The 18,875-nt window shown below is 37.5% G+C and overlaps 1 protein-coding gene across 19 annotated transcripts in view; it reads left to right on the forward strand.

Moving 5' to 3' along the window:
- GABPB1 (GA binding protein transcription factor subunit beta 1) overlaps positions 1 to 18,875 on the forward strand; it is a 53,950-nt gene that overhangs the window by 29,674 nt on the left and 5,401 nt on the right. For 5 of the 19 annotated variants that reach the window (XM_084894395.1, XM_084894393.1, XM_084894389.1 and 2 more), the window contains 7 exons: positions 1,117 to 1,284; positions 3,180 to 3,374; positions 4,437 to 4,584; positions 4,918 to 5,031; positions 10,098 to 10,283; positions 15,656 to 15,771; positions 17,293 to 17,400. In XM_084894395.1, coding sequence (XP_084750521.1) covers positions 1,117 to 1,284; positions 3,180 to 3,374; positions 4,437 to 4,584; positions 4,918 to 5,031; positions 10,098 to 10,283; positions 15,656 to 15,771; positions 17,293 to 17,400 — 1,035 coding nt within the window. The remainder of the gene's footprint in view (positions 1 to 1,116; positions 1,285 to 3,179; positions 3,375 to 4,436; positions 4,585 to 4,917; positions 5,032 to 10,097; positions 10,284 to 15,655; positions 15,772 to 17,292; positions 17,401 to 18,875) is intronic. The other 14 variants (XM_084894399.1, XM_084894398.1, XM_084894396.1 and 11 more) reach the window with 7 other exon arrangements.

The raw sequence follows: 18,875 nt of genomic DNA on the forward strand, positions 1-18,875 counted from the left end.
TTCAAAATAGGCAAAACCAAGAGTATATTATTTAGAGATATATAAGTGATTTAAAAACAAAAACAAAATAAAGTGGATGTGAGGGCAATCTGGCTGCGACATCTGTCACCCCCATTCAGCTGATCTGGCTGGCAAGGTGGGTGTCCCCCTCCTCCCTCACTGATCCATGTGCCTCCCTCCCGAAGCTGCGTGCTAGCTCTAGGTCGAAGAGGACGGCCTTCCCCCCAGAGGAGAGGACCGGTATTGGGTCAAGGGTATGTGAGTGGTCGCACTCCTCTGCTAGAACCTCCAAACAAGCTTCCATTCACATTTTAGTACTGCCGTGGATATTGTGAATGTGGGGTTAATGTAGTGGCTTGCTTAGACCACATGAAATTAATATAATGGGCTCTGTTCTGGTTCTGTCCTGGCTGACCTTTGACAGCACACCTCAGATCATATTTTTTTTTAAAAAATTTTTTTTCTTATATGAACTCATTTAAAAATATAATTTAGGTGCTTTAATTTACTTTTTAAGTCCTATAAAAGAGTTTAATATAAAAACATACACTATTACATTTATTTGATATGAATTTCATAGATGAAAAGAAGTTTCGTGTGGTTGATCTGAGGAACAGTTTCCAATATTCTGAAAAATTTCTCAAACCCTAATTATCTCTAATCCCTGATGAATTTAATTTTGTTTAGGTTATCTGATCTGAAATATTAACTTTTCCTCTTCACTGAGGAAATTTTTGAAGGCCTCTATGAAGAAAATGTCATGAGCATAAATTCTTTTTTTGAATTATTATGTAAACAGATAGTATAATTTTGCTGTTTAAACAAAATATAAAATAGAAGGTAGTAATAGAAATGTACTAGCCGAAACCAGTTTGAATAGAGTGTCAGTCTGCGGACTGAAAGATCCCAGGTTCGATTCCGGTCAAGGGCATGTACATTGGCTGGCATATCCCCAGGAGGGGCTGTGCAAGAGGCAGCTGGTTGATGTTTCTCTCTCATCGATGTTTCTAGCTCTCTATCCCTCTCCCTTCCTCTCTGTAAGAAATCAATAAAATATATATTTTTTAAAAAGTACTAAAATGACAATGAATGTGGATTTTTTTTTTTCTTGTATAGCTGGGAACTTCTCCACTTCACCTGGCAGCACAGTACGGGCATTATTCCACCACAGAAGTACTGCTTCGAGCTGGTGTAAGTAGGGATGCCAGAACCAAAGTGGACCGAACACCCTTACATATGGCAGCTTCTGAGGGCCATGCCAGCATAGTAGAGGTTTTGCTTCAGGTATGTGTTCTCTCTTTTTGTACTTTGAAAAGTAAATCCCTGCAGGGGTTATGGTTTTATAAGAGGGAGAAGAAAACTAGTTTTATTGAATATCTACCCCTCCTCCCATGTTATCTCATTTTGTGTGTGTAATGAGATCAAATGTAAATTGCCTTAAGGTTTTCTTTTGTGAGGGGATTAAAACAATTATTCTAGGTATGTTCTTAGTTAAGTCAAACAATTGATTTCTTAAACCTTGATGTCTGCCATGGTGAAGGCCTATAGTTTTGTCTTAACACAGTTAAAATGCTCATGGAAAAGAAATAGATATTAGGCTTAGATAATTTAAAAATAAACAAATAATGCAAATGGTGATTTTTCTTTAATCACTTAAATGCCAAAAAGAAAATTCTGAAACAGAATGATAGATTTAGGTATTCTTAATCCTTTTTATTCTGGCCTCTAGGATCAGCATTTTCAACTGATGTGCTACAAGAATTTTTAAAGCATGCAATACCTATTTAGTCAGGAGCTCTGACTTACTTTTACTTAGATTTCAAATAAAAAAATGACCAATATTATTGGTCTTGTCTCAGAATAAGGTTGTTCCTGATTGGTTAAATGTTGGTATCTGAAATCCTTATATGTAAGTACTAGAGGCCCGGGGCATGGATTTGTGCACCAGTGGGGTCCCTCAGTCTGGCCTGCACCCTCTTGCAATCCCTTTGGGGGATGTAATAGTGTGCAAAGTGGCAGATGGCTAGGGAGGAACCTGAGCCCAGGCTGGGTGCCACGCTGCCCCCGCTCAATCTAGTCCCACTGCGCCTGCTGCTGCCAGCTGCGCTTGCAGCCCTGAGCCTGGAAGCTGGCGCCCTTTGGTTGCTTAGGCTTTTATATATAGAGATAGGCACTTATCTTTTTAAAAAGTCACTTTGGAGCAAAAAGGGTAGGTAATTACTATTATTTATTAAATTTTTTTGTAAATCAAATAAAATTATACTTATTTTATGTCAGATCAGCAAAAAATATATTTTTTGATGTGTTGTATCACTTTAGTATTTTATGTATGCTGTGAAATGAAAAAGGTTGAAAATCTCTGCTCTAGATCAGCCTGTCCAAAAGAAATACAATGTAAGCTACAAATGCAAATCGTATGTAATTATAGATTTTCTATTTTATAAAAGTAAAAAGCAATTTAAATACTATATTTTACTTAACATATACAAAATATTATTATTTCTACATGAAATCAATATAAACCTTATTTTGTTGCTTATTTTACAACCTTATTTTGCTGTTTAGTCTTTGAATTCAATGTATATTTACAATTACAGGACTAAATATACATTGAAATTGAAATATACATTGAAATATACATTGAAATATACATTGAAATATACACTAAATATACATTCAAAGACTAAATATACATTGAAATTCGGACTAGCTGTATTTCAAATGCTTAGTCACATATGTCTTATGGCTACCATAATGGACAGTGTACCTCTAGTTGGCCCCCCTTAATTTCTTTATATTACACTGGTTTTGAAAGCAAAGGATATTTTTGTGTAAATAAGGAACTAGAGTTAAAAATAGGGTTTGGGAGGAATGCTCATAGTTTCCCTTCACTTCTTATTCTGTTCTAGCCCTTCATGCTCACAACTGGGTGACTGAAAAAATCAGTGCTGCTCTCCTAAGAAATTAGAAGGAAAGCAATTAGGAAAGTCATCATGATAGAAAATCGATTAAGTGACAGATGTGTGGTGATCCTGGAGCATATAGATTATTCAACACACAAAAAATGGTTGATCATGTTAGTAGCAAATTTTTTTAAAGTGTAATGTGTAGAATTTTCATTTCAGCAATTTTTAGTATTTCATATTTTAGAAATCTCTTATTTTGAAATATTTTTGTAGCATGGTGCTGATGTCAATGCAAAGGACATGTTAAAGATGACAGCTCTACATTGGGCCACAGAACACAACCATCAAGATGTGGTGGAGCTCTTAATCAAATATGGTGCTGATGTACACACGCAGAGTAAATTTTGTAAAACTGCATTTGATATTTCAGTAGACAATGGGAATGAAGATTTAGCAGAGATATTACAGGTAACTTTTTCTTTTAAGAAAATAAATAAAAGATCTCTGTTTTATGGATGATTTGAACTATTCAGTTTGTAGCATTTCATTTTGGACTCAGTTATTTTGGACCGGCCTTTTCTTTTGCTTTTCGTTCATTACTCTTCATTTTCCTGATTGTAAGACTGTAGTCTTTGCATGTAACATTAGAAGATTAGATAAGATGTTACTTTCTGTGTTAAATTCCTAAATTCTCCTACACATTTTATTCTGTTCTTTTTGTTGCATACCATATGGTTTTGGCTACCATATGGTGTTTCAGAGTCTGTTATATTTCACAAAAAAATTTTGTTTGCAGCCATAATGTCCCCTGAGTGAGTGATACAGTCTTTATCATTCTGAGTGGTTTCTTTCATTTCTCACCATCCTGAGAAAAATCTGTGAGCTTGGTTATTTTTGGCTTTTGGTCAAGTTTTTCTAATAACCAACATTTCTGTTCTTCAGCTAGACAACATTGATGTAAATTATCTTCTTACTGCCTCTTCTTGCATGTCTTCTTGTTTTCCTTTCCAATAAAACTCTTTCTCTAAGACCATCTGACTCTATTAGACCTCAGCTAGTCACTTAAAGGATATATTCAGGAAAATGAACTTTTCCAGGCCTCTTCCTAGGAGTGCAGTTTGGGGGTTAGGTTGAAGATGTAGAACAATTGGGAAGGACATGCTTTATATATGTCGTGTTATAGATTGCTGAATATAGCAGAGGAAATAATTTAATTCAAATAATTCAATTTCTGAAGCCACAGGGCTGCATATCTTTCAGCTGTGTTCTATAAAAGCCTTTCAGATATCTTTTTCTCCTATCGTTGGATTTTGCTGCGTTAGCTCATGGGAACTTAGAATATAAATTCATACTTTTGGTTTACCTCTATATTCTTAGTAGACCATAAAAAAGATAAAATAGACCATTTATATTATATGACTCTTCTTAAATTACAGAATGTTCTTTTGTATTTCTGTTTGTACTATGTTGAAAGCCTGTGCTATATGTTCTGGTTATAATTCTGAAATATTGTGGTGATTTGTCCCCCAGATTGCTATGCAGAATCAAATCAACACAAACCCAGAGAGTCCCGACACTGTGACGATCCATGCTGCAACACCACAGTTTATCATTGGACCTGGAGGGGTGGTGAACCTAACAGGTCTGGTATCTTCAGAAAATTCATCCAAGGCAACAGGTATTGAGATGCATATAGGATAGCTATTGGGATTTTAAGCCTTAGTAGGTATCCTTCCTTTTAAGAAAGGACAGTTGGAGAATGAGGGTAAGAAAAACCTTGGTTTTCTTTGGTATAATTGAAAAAACACCCAAATTTTTATGAGAAAGTAATTTAAAGAAAGGTGATATTGCAAAACATACTGCAGTATTATCTTTCAGAACTAATGCTATCCAAGCTTGTTTATCACAAAACTAATATTATTCAGGCTTCATTTAAGAGTTGAATAAGGTGAAACAGAATATCAGATGAAAGCTCCTTAAAAATTAAACTCTAATTTTTCTTTTCTTACAGATGAAACAGGTGTGTCTGCTGTTCAGTTTGGAAACTCCTCTACATCAGTATTAGCTACATTAGCTGCCTTAGCTGAAGCATCTGCTCCCTTGTCCAACTCTTCAGAAACTCCAGGTTAGAAAAACAAGTCACATGTGTACATTAAAAGTTAGAGATTCAAATATTCACAAAGGCCAAGAATCCTAATATATAAAAACCCAGGGTCCGTAACATCCAAAACGACCGAAGGCTCTACTTACCGGCAGTCAGTGCTAACTGCCAAGGTGGCTGCAGATCAGGCCTGAAGAGAGGTCTGGAGCAAGAAGCAGGGTCTGATCTGTAGCCTCCATGGGAGCTCTTGATCAGCCCTTGCCTCTCTCTTTCTCTTGGGGCCTGGCCAGCAGTTGCAACTCTCTCTTGGGTCTCCCCTGGGGCTGCTGATCAACCCGCCTCTCTAATCAGGCCCGTTGATAGGCCTGGAGATGCTGACTGGCATAGAAACTGACCAATCATAACCTAATCTGGGTGAAGTGGAGGAACTAAGGGCTGCCTAGGAGGCGGAGCTTTTGACATTGACTGGCATAGAAAGCAACCATTCAGAACCTAATCTGGGTGAACTATGAAGACAGAACCTAAAGTGAGGGCTGGGGAAGGGTTTTAAGGGCAACAGCTGTTTGGTATAAGCAGTAAGAAAGCAGTTCATTTTTTTAATGACCGGCAGTATAGTGCATATGGCTGGCTATTAGTCCAGATATAGGGATTATGTATTTTTGTCTGTCAAGAGCATCTCTTCTTGATGAAAAAGGCTTTCCCTCCCATTTAAGCAATTCTATCCTATATAATCTATAAAAGGGTAATATGCTAATTAGGCCAGTCAACCAGCATCTTCTGGATGATTGACTTCTTTCTGGACAAAGCCATGGTGGAGGGAGTCGAGGCAGAGGCTGTTAAGGATGATCAGGCTAGCAGGGGAGGGCAGTTGGGGGTGAGGTCAGGCTAGGGAGGGCAGTTGGGGGCAAGATCAAGCTGGCGGGGGAGGGCAGTTGGAAGGCGAGATCAGGCCTGCAGGGGAGGGCAACTAGGGGCAATCAGGCAGTCAGGCAGAAAAGTTAGGGCTGATCAGACAGGCAGGCAGAAGGGTTAGGGGCAATCAGTCAGGCAAGTGAGCCAGCAGTCCCAGATTGCAAGGGGAATGTCCAACCACCGGTTTAGGCCTGATCCCAAGGGGTCCCCATTTGGAGAGGGTGCAGCCTGGGCTGAGGGGAACCTCTACCGACCCCCTTCCCCCAATGCACGAATTTTGTGCACAGGCCTCAAGTCCTATATAATAAAGGCTAATATGCAAATAGACCGAACTGCGGAATGACTGGTCGCTATGACACACACTAACCTCCAGGGAGCAGATGCTCAATTCAGGAGCTGCCCCCAGCCCTCAGGCCCCAGACCAACCAAGGTGCTAGAAGGTGCTATTAGGGAGTAGGGAAACCACAAGATGTAGTGTAGTTACCCCTTGGCTAATAATAGCAATGTGCATTGCTATCCTGAGGTTTTGAAGAGACATAAGGAGACAGCAATTACTGGAACCCAGAGACAGAGGGCTTTTTCTTCTTTGTTTCATCTGATATGGTAAGGGCAATAGGACAGTAGCAGCGGGCTCCCCTGATCGCCCCGGCAGTCACCCCACATATCAGCCCTGATTGTCGGGCAGGGCTAGGGACCCTACCCATTTACGAATTTCGTGTATCAGGCCTCTAGTGTCATATAAAAGGCTAAAGTGGGCAGGGTTGAGATAATGGCCTTCTAAAGAGAGTAAGGCAGGGCAGGGAGGCCTCAGCTTCTCAGCTACAGCTATTTCTAATCTTATGCTCAGTGTTGCCAGATCCTGCTCTTTCATGGGGAGCTGAAAATCTGGATTTTATTTATTTATGTTTTATTTTTAAACAATCTTTATTGTTCAGATTATTACATTTGTTCCTCTTTCTTCCCCCATAGCTCCCCTCCACCTGGTTCCCATCCCACCCTCTGCCCTTACCCCTCCCCCACACTGTCCTCATACATAGGTGTACGATTTTAGTCGTCTCTTCCCACACTCCCCACACCCCTTATCCCCTGAGAATTGTCAGTCCACTCCCTTTCTATGCCCCTGATTTTATATTCACCAGTTTATTCTGTTCATCAGATTTTTTATTCACTTGATTTTTAGATTCACTTGTTGATATATATTTGTTATTCATATTTTATCTAAGATGGTAACTAAATGTAGTTACTTAAACTGAGGGAATGCTTATCTTTTAGTTAACTCTAAGTTAAGTAGTTATCTGCTATGTTTGCTCGAAACTTCCATTGTTCACTTTGATAATTTTATGAATTATACTTTTATTTTTACTAATATTTCATCTTCCAGTATCATATTAGTAATCTAATTTGCAGTCTAGTTTTGGCTCCTTTTTTCTCTTTAGTATTTTGCTTTATTTGATTTATTGTGGTAGGTACCTAGCTAGTTAAAAGATTTAGCATCTGAATATAATGTATAGCTTCTATGTATTTAAGCACAATTGAACATTTCTTTTGACTGTCAAGATTTGCAGAGGTTCTGTTAAAGTATACGTTGTTTTATCCCCCTTATGCTCTCATTTCACTAATTTTGGAAAAAACAAGTATATTCCTGAAACATATATATTTAAAGTGTTCTCATAGTGTACTTTCCTGTGCATAAAATTAAAGGGATTAACTTGTGACTGCTGATTTCTCTATCTTTGGCCAGCCCATTTTTTAAGGTACCTGAGCATGTATTCTATGCTACGTTCTTAGGGTTTCTTGGGAGCCCATTGTCTTCTGATGTAATTGGTTTCCTTATTTTTTCTTAAATTCCTTACCATAGCACATCTTAAAAAGAAAGCTTTTAGATGAAAGGCAAGAACTCTTTATTATTTTAATGACAGTCATTGCAGATAGTGCAAAGATGAAAGTTCTGGAGTTGTGCCTTGATTGTGTGTGATCTCAGAAATTTCTTACAGATGATAATGCTTGGAAATAGTCACTACTTGTAGTTAGCATTCAACCTGAGTGAACATTTCTTTTTCATATGGATATTTTCTTAAAAAAATCAAAGCAATAGTCTATGTGTTTGAAAACCTGAGTAGTAGTTCTATTGAATATATTACTATTTTATGTCCTACATTTCATTTTATAATTATCTTCCTGAAATTTTTTTAAGTGCTTGGTGATAAAGCCTAATTATAGTTTAAGACAAACAAAAAATGAGAGAACTCAAAAACACAAAGGCTCTTTGCATTTTGAGTATTATCTTCTGCAGTTTGTATTGTAACCCTTGATTATAAAATAAAGAACAGAGTTGCAGCCAGGCCTGCTGCCATGTGTGCATCCTTAGAAAGTAGGGTCCCAGTACCCCCCTGCCTTTAAAAAAAATGTAGTATACTAGTACATATGTAGGGCCTCTGTCTTCAGAAAATGTTGTGGTAATTGATATCCATGATGTTCTCCTGGGAATTGGTAGCAATTTAATATGTTTCTGAGCAGCTGTGTATCTGAATAGTAGCACTTGAGGAGAGAATGCTTTTTTTTTAAAAATTATACTTTTGGTAAAAAGTGGCCTCAGATAACTTATTAAAAACCCTATATAATTTAGAAATAGTTCTTATGTCACTTCTTTTAGCAGCTTTGTTGACAGTTTTTCCATTTTTCAGAAATAGTTATATTAAACATTTTTTATATTGACAGTTTTCAAACCCATAGAAAAATTGGAGGATGAACTTTATACCTTTCACCTATATTCACAGCTGTTAACATCTTGCCACATCTGCATGTTCATTCCCACCACCAAAGTTTTAAGAATTTGACCCAAATTATTTTATTTTGCCAAGTAGGCTGCAGACTTCTTGACACTTCATTCTTTAATACTTCAGCGTGTATTTCTCAAGAATAAGGGCATCCTTTTACTGCTCACACCTCCATTATATTTCCCAAAAGCATCATGTTAATTCAGTGACATTACTGACATATGGTCCATAGTTCAAGTTTCTTTAATTATCCCCAAGATGTCCTTTAAGCTGTTTTTCATTCAGGGTCCAATTAAAGTTCACACATTGTATTTGGTTATTGTTCTTCTTTAGTCTCCCCCAAATCTAGGATTATTCTATTGTCTTTGTTGTTCTTTATGACATTGAAATCTTTGTAGTCTAAGCCAGTTGTCTGCAGGATCACCCACATTCTGGATTCATTTATTTCTTAATAATTAGATTCAAGCCAAACATTTCTGGGAAGAACACAGTGATATTTTGTAATCTCACATTGCATCACATCAGGAGGCACATAATGTCAGGCTGTCCTGATAATGACCGCCTGGTGAGAGTGGCAACCACTAGATCTTTATAGTTCCCTTTTTCTAACGAATGCTAATCTTTGGTGTGATACCTTGGGAACATTTAAATATCTTGTTTCCTCAAAACATTTCACCAATGGTTTTAGCATCCTTTAGGATGTACAATGATATATATATATGTTACATTGATAATTTTTATTATGTTATTAATTGTTCTATATTAATATATTGTTATAGTAGATCATAGTATATTACTATGATATAATATATTATGCTTAATATATTACATATTAGTTAAATATAATATATTCATATGATACCAGACATGCATGCCACTTATCAAGGCAAACCCTGTTCACATAATCCAAAAAGGGAATACTATTTAGTCTGGCTACTTGAAAATACAAATTTTCATGTTTCATTAGATATTGAAATGTTTATCAACTGTAAATGTAAATGTAGTATATGTAATGGAGTATACTAAATGTAAATGTAAATGGAGTATAACCACATATAAAATCATCTTTTGGATTATGGAATTTTATTAAGCAGGTGTATCCTTTGTTATATCTGTGACTTTAGGAGACCTTACAAATTTGGTATCTCATATAACTAAATGAAGAGGAATTGCTTATTTAAACACACACATGCATGAATAGTTGGAGCTCACTTATTGTAAATTGTGGGAGTTGTATTCATAATGTTTACATAGATATGTATAGACTAAAGTTTAAAACCATGTACAAGCTTTTCTGTGTCAGGAGGAAGCAGGGAAGGCAAAGGTACTAAAGCAAAAAGAAACTTCTGTTTTTATTTTTATATATGTTCACTGATTTTCACTTTTATATTTTTCCCCCAGTAGTGGCTACGGAGGAAGTAGTTACTGCAGAATCAGTGGATGGTGCAATTCAGCAAGTAGTTAGTTCAGGGGGTCAGCAAGTCATCACAATAGTAACGGATGGAATCCAGCTTGGAAATTTGCACTCCATTCCAACCAGTGGAATAGGCCAGCCCATCATTGTGACCATGCCAGATGGACAGCAAGGTGAGTAGTAGGCATTTCCATAAAGTTGCTGTTTATTCTCAGTTTGCCTTAAGTTATGTTTTTGTAACCCTTTGCAACAGATTTAGTTGCCTCACTTTATTTGCTTAGGCCAGTGTTTCCCAAACTTTTGACATGTGTATTCCTTCTGTAATTTTCATAACGCTGAGTACCCCTCGTACTCATGAGAACGTAGAATTAGGCACAGCTAAGCACTGTGCAGTGCATATCCCTACCAAACTCTGGTGCAACTTGAACCCCCACCAAACTCTTCCTGTACCCCTGGGGGTATGCGTACCACAATTTGGGAAACACTGGCTTAGGCTATATTAAAGTTAGCTTGCTTTATCAGAGTATATACCAGGAGGAAAGAAGAATTGGCCCCAAAGTATTCTGCTTGAAAATAAGCTTAAATAAATAATTCAAAATCAGCATTGGATGATAATTTCTTAGTCCATTTAATGCAATTCAGATATCATGTGAGCTTTTAAAAATACCATGTAAGGAAAAGCTACCTAAAATAAAAAGTTAGACTTAAGACTGTAATAGCTATGTGGTAGCAACTTTTAGCAGCTTTGTTGACAGTTTTTCCATTTTTTCCCCCCTCGGGAACCACAGAGAGCAATAAGATGGATGAAGTAGAAGCCCCAACTATGTTTTCAGTGAATCTAAAAGGTTGAAAAAAAAACACAGAATTGCACATTTTAAGCGCTGCCAAAATTATCTAAGAACATTACAGTCAGGGCAAGAGAAGTCTCATGAAAACCTACAATGGTGCTTCAAGAAAAGAAAAGTGTTGAGTTCAGAAATCAGCAATAAGTACACACTCCCAGCAAGACAGGGCCCAGACTGAATAGGCAGTGCAGTGCAGTGCAGCCAGCAGGACTAAGATAGATAGAATCGGATGGAATAGTGGAGGAAGCAGAAAGAGACGGGGCAGCAAGTTCCTAGCTTAGAAAGCATCACCTGCACCCAGTCCCCGAACAAAAAGTATGTGCACACACATACTTTTAGAAAATGAGTAGAATTGCAGAGATCATGCCTCTTCATGGCCAGTGAAGGAATTACGGAAGGGAAAGGCTGGAGGTAGAAGTTCTCCTAAACGGCGTTTGGTTTAGCAGGAGAGGAGGTATGACACTTAGGAAGGAGTTTGTCACTTAGCAGGACAAGAGGAGACCTTGACCTGTGAAGCCTGAGAGGCCTTTCTCCTGTTCTGTAGAAATCACCTGCTGATAGCTGGTCTAAGAGCTCTTCAGGCCCCAGGTGATTTCACAAAGCCTTAAAGAACTAATCCAATTACCCAGGCACTTGCTGGACTTGTAAGTCTATTTCTTTCATCAGGTAGGGGAAGTTTTCAAATAAGTTTTCAGTATCTTGCTCTCTCTTCTTTTGGCATCCCCTTATTTCGGATGTTGGTATGCTTGAAGTTCTCCCAGAGGCTCCTTACACTATTTTCATATTTTTGGATTAATTTTTCTTTTTGCTTTTCTGGTTGGGTGTTTTTTGCCTCTTCCTATTTCAAATCATTGACTTGATTCTTGTGATCCTCTAGTCTGCTGTTGGATCTCTGTATATTATTCTTTATTTTAGTCAGTGTATGCTTAATTTTTAATTAGTCCCTTTTCATTTCCTCAAGGTTCTCACTAAATTTCTCAGAGGTTTCAAGAAGAGTTTTGAGTAACCTTATAACTGTGATTTTGAACTCTTTATCTAGTAGTTTGCTTTCCTCCATTTCTTTCATTTGTGACCTGTCTCTTTGTCTCCACATTTTGGCTGCTTCCCTGAGTTGATAGAGTAGCTTTGTGTGCTAGGTGTCCTATAGGGTCCAGTGGCTCAGCCTCCCCAGTTACCTGAGGTGTATGTTTTTGGTGTACCTTTTGTGGGCTATGTGCACAGTCTTATTGTAGTTAAGCCTTGGTTGCTGTTGGTATCACTGGTTTAAATTGGCCTCCAGACCAATTGGCTGTGAGGATCAGTTATGTCTACGCTGGGAGAACTTTGGTGCTGGACACACCCTTATGGGGCAAGACTTGCTTCAGTGGAGATTTGGTGCTCACTGAGTCTGCCCCCTGAGTGTGTCTCTTATGGATTTGAAGAGTTGTAATCTGGTATGGTCTCACACTGACGACTTTGTACAATGGCTCTTGGGTCGCCAGGGAAGTACAAAGTCAACCATTGCCCGAGACCACCCAGAGATCTGCAGATTCCTCCTCTTAGTTTGGGGTTTGGAGGTGCCCAGATGGGGCGCAGCTGTGAAGCAATTCAGGCTGCTGATGAGCCTTAGGCCTTCTTTTGGAAGCTCTGGGGATCTTTGACTAACTGCTGTTTGTTAAGTTAGGTTGCAAAAGGCCAGTCCATTCATATGCAAACCCCTCTGCACAAGCTTGGGTGGGGTTATAAATTGGGTGGGGCATAGTCTCAGGGAATTACAGGGCAGTGCAAATAGCAATGGTTGCCCATTTGCCCTGCCCCGGATAGGTCCCTGGGTCTCTGTGTCCCTATAGGTCCCTGGGTCTCTGTGTCCCACAGCCCTGGGCAGGAACAATGAATGCTGCTACCACCTCTGAGAGAAAGCCGCCCTCCTGTTCCTGTCCCGATGCCAGACAGTCCAGTTTCTCACCCTATGAGTCTGGGTCCCCAGAGTCTCACTCGGAACTGGAATTCAGAGCAGTTGGGGGTTTGTATCTCTCTCCCGATTGAAAAAGACCTCAGCGTACTCAGTTACTAGCTCGTTTCCGCATGCACTTCTGTACCTTCCCTCTTCCACACCTTTGCACCTCCTTCCTGTCTAGATGTGCTATTCTCTTTCCTTCTTGTTATAGAACTTCCACTCAGCCAGCTTTCCCATGATTCTGGATGATATTCGTTTTTTCTTTTAGTTGTAGTTTTGATGTGGTTGTGCGAGACAGCAAGTTCAAGTGTTTACCTATGCCGCCATCTTGGTTCCTCCCCTGTAGTGTGATATTTAAAAAAGACTATTAATTTGCTGTTATAACAAAATACTATAGAATGGGTGACTTGAACAAGAGCTTTTTGTATTCTCAGGGTGCTGGAAGTGTGAAATCCTAGGTAAAGGTGTTGGCAATTTTAGTTTCTTCTGAGACCTCTGTGGCTTGCAGGTGGCTGCCTTCTTGCTGTGTCCCCACATGGTTGTCCCTCATATGTGTGTATTGTCTGTGTCCTGGTAATTGCTTCGTATAACCCCAGCCATATTGGATTAGGATACTCCAAAATCACCCTATTTTTGACCGTATTCACCTCTTTAAAGTCCCTATCTCCAAATACAGTCACATTCTGAAGTGCTGAGGGTAAGGACTTAAACATTTGAACTTTGAGGGGACACAATTCAGCCCACAACAAAAACCAAGAGGTCTCTTTCTGCAAGTAGCTAAACAGATTCTAAGTTTATAGTGATGGGGGAGGAGGGAAGAAGAAAAAGAAAGAAAACTCTGAAAAAGAATAACAATAAGAGGAACCTACTGAATATTAAAATAAACTTTTAAAGATTCCATAATTTTAAAATGTGTAACAGACATTTGAACATATATACTATGTAGACAGTTCCAAGAAACAAATATTGTACAAGGTTTTCAAATTCTTGAGTTAATTTGTAAGTGTAACAATATGAGTTAAATAAAACTTCCTCATTTCTAATGTTTTAAATTACATCACACTAAATATTAGTTTTACTTTTTTCATTTGTGTTTACATTTATAAATGACAGATTTTAATGTTTTGACAAAAGAACACACACAAAACATTTAAGTCTATGGAACAATTTTAATTTTCCCCATTGTTTTGCAGGGCTTCAGTGTGCACATCCATTTCTATAGTCCTAACTATAGAAATCATATATAATTTACATTTATATAAAGATACTAAAAATTGGAACAAAAACCAACAAACTAGTAGAGAAACAAGCAAAGTGCATAAACAGACAACATTCATAATGGCTTATCCATACATTATAGTGCAACTAAATAAAAGAAAGCTCTTATGTACAGACTAGGGGCCTGTTGCACGGATTTCTGCACTGGTGCGGTCCGTTAGCCTGGCATGCACCCTCTTGCAATCTGGGACCACTCAGGGGATGTCAGATTGCTGGTTTCCCCCGAGGGATATAGTAATGCGTGAAACGGCAGGCAGCTGGCCATGGTGCTGCTCCCGCTCATCCCTGCCATGCTGCACCTGTAGCTGCAGCAGCAGTGAGAGAGGCTCTCACCCCTGCAGCTGCACTTGCCAGCTATGAGCCTGGTAGTCAGCTGATCGGCACTCCTGCTGTGGGAGCGCACTGACCACCAGGGGTTAGCTCCTGCATTGAGCATCTGCCCCCTGGTGGTCAATGCACATCATAGCTACTGGCCAGTTGTCTAGTCGTCCGGTTGACCGGTCACTTTGGCTTTTATATATACAGATGAAAGACACCTTATATATGTGCAGTGAAGAAAGCAACTGCAGATGATGTATCTGTTGTATGAAAAATTGTATGTTTTATTTGATACCTTTTGTATAACAAAAAAAGAATGTATATTCATGTTTGTTTTTACATAAATTAACAAGAATAGTACATGAGACACCAATAAATGATTATCTATTTTAGGAATGGAATGAGCGCTCTCAAAATATGCTTGTCAAATGTTGTTTTGAGTCCTAAATGATTTGGCTCAGTGGATAGAACGTCAACCTACAGACTGAAGGGTCCCAGGTTCGATTCCGGTCAAGGGCATATACCTTGGTTGCGAGGACATCCCCAGCAGGGGGTTTGCAGGAGGTAGCTGATTGATGTTTCTCTCTCATCGATGTTTCTAACTCTCTACCCTTCTCCCTTCCTCTCTGTAAAAAACCAATAGAATATATTTTAAAAAATATTGTTTTGAGTTTGAGTCATGTGAAAGAACATATTATATATGAAATAAATTTTTTTAATCCTCACCCAAGAACATTTTCCCATTAATATTTAGAGAGTGGGAGAGAGAGGGAAAGACAGAGAGAAATACATTGGTTGGTTGTCTCCTGCATGCTTCCTGTCCAAGGCCTGGCTTGGGAGGAGCCTGCAACTGAAGTATGTGACCTTGACTAGAATCAAACCTGCAATCCTTTGGTCTGCAGGCCGACACTATCCACTGAGCCAAACTGGTTAACACTTATATTATATATAAAATTTTATAAAAATAAGTAGGTGCTTAAACAAGGAGAGACTTGCAGTAAAGTAAGAAGATGAAGACAAATAGGGACATCCTCAAAAGCAAATCAGTGTTTTGAAATTGTTTTAGAATATAATTTATTTTAGATGAGTTGCATCAACAATGTTGACTAGTTTTATTTCAACCAAATCTAACTGAAAATTAAATAACTTATACATTTTTTCATTTTAGTATTAACAGTACCAGCAACAGACATTGCAGAAGAAACTGTTATAAGTGAAGAACCACCAACTAAGAGACAATGCATCGAAATAATTGAAAACCGGGTGGAATCTGCAGAAATAGAAGTAAGGAGTCTTTTACCCGGTGTGTTTTGCTGCAGTCATCCAAAATAAATTCAATTTGCTTTTTTTTTGGTCTTTTATATTTATTACTGACAGTGTTGTTTTGATACAGAAAGCATATAGTATTATTTTGTTTTAATTTTTTGCTTTATACATATAGCAATCCCTCAATAAATAAATATTGAATGAATGAATGAATGAGTGAAGAATTTGTAATGAAGTGTGTCATCCTGGTAACATTGGAATGTTAGTTCTTTAGTTCTTTCACGCCATCCTTCATTTTCCATTAAATTTACATACATCATTCTCACAAGTCACTAAAGAAAATATCACTGTATATTGACTAAAACTGTTTTTTTTCTTTCAAAAGTGAAGTGCAAATGCCTATTTAGGATGGGAGGATCCTCTTAAAAAAGGTTGATACTTTTCAACTGGGTTTATTATAAAGTTGTAGTTAACTACTTATTTTACTTAATAAATCCTTTAGGAAAATTAAATTTAGATTAGCTCTTGACAGAATTCAACTTTTTTTTACCCTCTCCCAAACTAGATTATAAATATAAACCATTGTGTAAGTATAACTCAGCCTTAGTTACGTTGCAAGTTTTTTTCTCACGTGACTGTAGATAAAATTATGTACCCCAAATTGGATATTAGCTTATATCAAATGACAATACATTTATTAAAAAAGTTATTTTGGCATTTTTATGAGAATTAAAAAATTACTCATTATACACAAATTCATAATTTCTGATATATGTGAATAGTATATGTTGGTGAATATTTAAGGTTCTTTATAAGAGAAAAGAGAGGATTGAAAAAAAGAAGTCACTAGAAGGCAACATAATCCTGATTGAGGATAATTAGAAAATATCCTTTGCCCAAGTTCATTTAAATGTAAGACTGGCATATTGTTGGCCACAATCACAAAAAATTTTTGAGGTGAAAATATTATCTGGTTCATCTTGTAACCAGAATATTTGGTAAAATTATCTCTTTAGTTATTGAGGGTGAGCTGTTTTATTTCTTCAAAATTTAAAGTGATATTTAGTACATTGAAGTTCTTACAAACTAGCAATTTATTCTATTGAATGGTATCATATACTTATTATTTAGTAATCTTTTAAATATCTTCTTCTGATATGTCAGATGATCTTTTCTGGCACATAAAGTAAAAATATATATATAGGTGTCTCCCTAAAATGTACATACTTTGAATAATTACAAAGGCAATATTTATTAAAATACATTTCATTTTCAAAATGTAATAGAAATCAGCTATTGAAGTGTATATACAATTTTGGGGACACCCTGTGTATGTATGTATGTATATATGTGTGTGTGTGTATATATATATATATATATGCATGCATATATATATATATTTTTAAAGAGTGACTTATTTATTTCTTATTTAAAGAATAGTTTATTAATTTTTAGAGAGAGAGGAAGGGAGAGGGAGAGAGAGAAATTTTGATGTGAGAGTGCAACATTGATCAGATACCTCCTGCATACCCCCACCAGGGATTGAGCTCGCAACCCAGGCATGTGCTCTTGACCGGGAATGGAACCGGCAACCTCCTGGTGCACCAGATGATGCCCAACCAACTGAACCACACTGGCCAGGGCAAGGTGAAAAATATTTTGTCATGTACTTTGCTTTAACTATTTAATAAAAATTATTTTTAAAGTTCTTTAAATTAAAAAAAAATCTTCATCTGAGGATATGTTTATTGATTTTTAGAGAGAGGAGGGGGGGAGGAGATAGAGACACAAGAGAGTGAGAGAGAGAGAGAAACATTGATGTGTGAGAGAAACATTGATTGGTTGCCTCCCGTATGGGCCCCAATCCCGATGGGACCAAACCTGCAACCTAGGTATGCCCTGGCTAGGAATCAAATCCTCAACCTTTAGGTGACGGGATGACATTCCAACCAGCTGAGGCACCTGGCCAGGGCATTACTTGAAATTTTATTAAACACAAACTGATTGAATTCAATCAGTTATATTTTTAAATTATTGAATGTGCATCCTGTAGCTTTATCTATTTAATGTGAGAATTGCTGGCTTTTCAAAGTTCCACCTGATTCCTCTCTTACAGTCTTTCAGAGACTAAGAGGAAATAATGATAAATATCAGGAAAGTATGAATTGAGATGTATAAATTAACTAGAACCATGGAGATACACCTTCAGGGGATAGAGTTTTAACTTGGTATAAAGAAGAGTATTTGTTTTGTTTTTAGTAAGTAGAGCTTTCTGGGGGTGGAAATTGTATTCTTTATCGACAGAAATGTTCAAGCCAAGGTTGCATGATGTATTAGAACTATTACAGAGAGACCTTGAAGCATGCAGTAAGTTTAGATGGTAGAGGGGGGCTGGAGTATAGAATGAGGAGACCTCTAGTGTTCTCATCAGATCAGGTAATCATTTCCTTATAATACATGAAGTGGTTTTTTGAAGTTATTTTCTTAGATAATCAATAGAATTGTCTTGGGGCAGATTTTTTTATTTTTATTTTTTATTTTTTAATATAATCTAAGTGACAGTTTGGCCATTCTCACAAAAGTTTCTCTAAGGCAGTGGTCTCACCTGGGGCAGTTTTGATGCATGCCAGGGGACATTTAGCAGTGTCTGGAGACATTTTGGGTTATCATAATTAGGGGCATACCATTGATATTGGGGTAGAAACCAGGGAGATGCTGCTAAACATCCTATAATGATGCACAGGACATAGAAACTGCTGTAAAGGAATTAAATTAACTCATTACATAGAATCTGACATGTTTGGGTTTCTCTCTGTGTGTATCCACAGCTACCAGAGTGACTGTCTATAAAGAAAGTGTTAATATGTACAGGTTACTCCCCCTCTCCCCTCTCCGCCAAATACATACACTTTAGCAGCTGATAGCTCAATTTTGAAAATGAAATGTATTTTAATAAACACTGCCTTTATAATTATTCATGTATGTATACATTTTTTGGGAACACCCTTTATTTACAATTTCCCAGTTAACATAAGAGAGATTTATCAATAATCTCCAGAAAAATTAGTTCAAATTGTAGAAAATTTATTGTAAATATGGCTTTCAAAATCTGCATTATAGCA

The sequence above is a fragment of the Pipistrellus hanaki genome, assembly GCF_964339955.1.
Source record: "Pipistrellus hanaki genome assembly, chromosome: 1".
In the NCBI taxonomy this organism is placed as follows: Eukaryota; Metazoa; Chordata; class Mammalia; order Chiroptera; family Vespertilionidae; genus Pipistrellus; species Pipistrellus hanaki.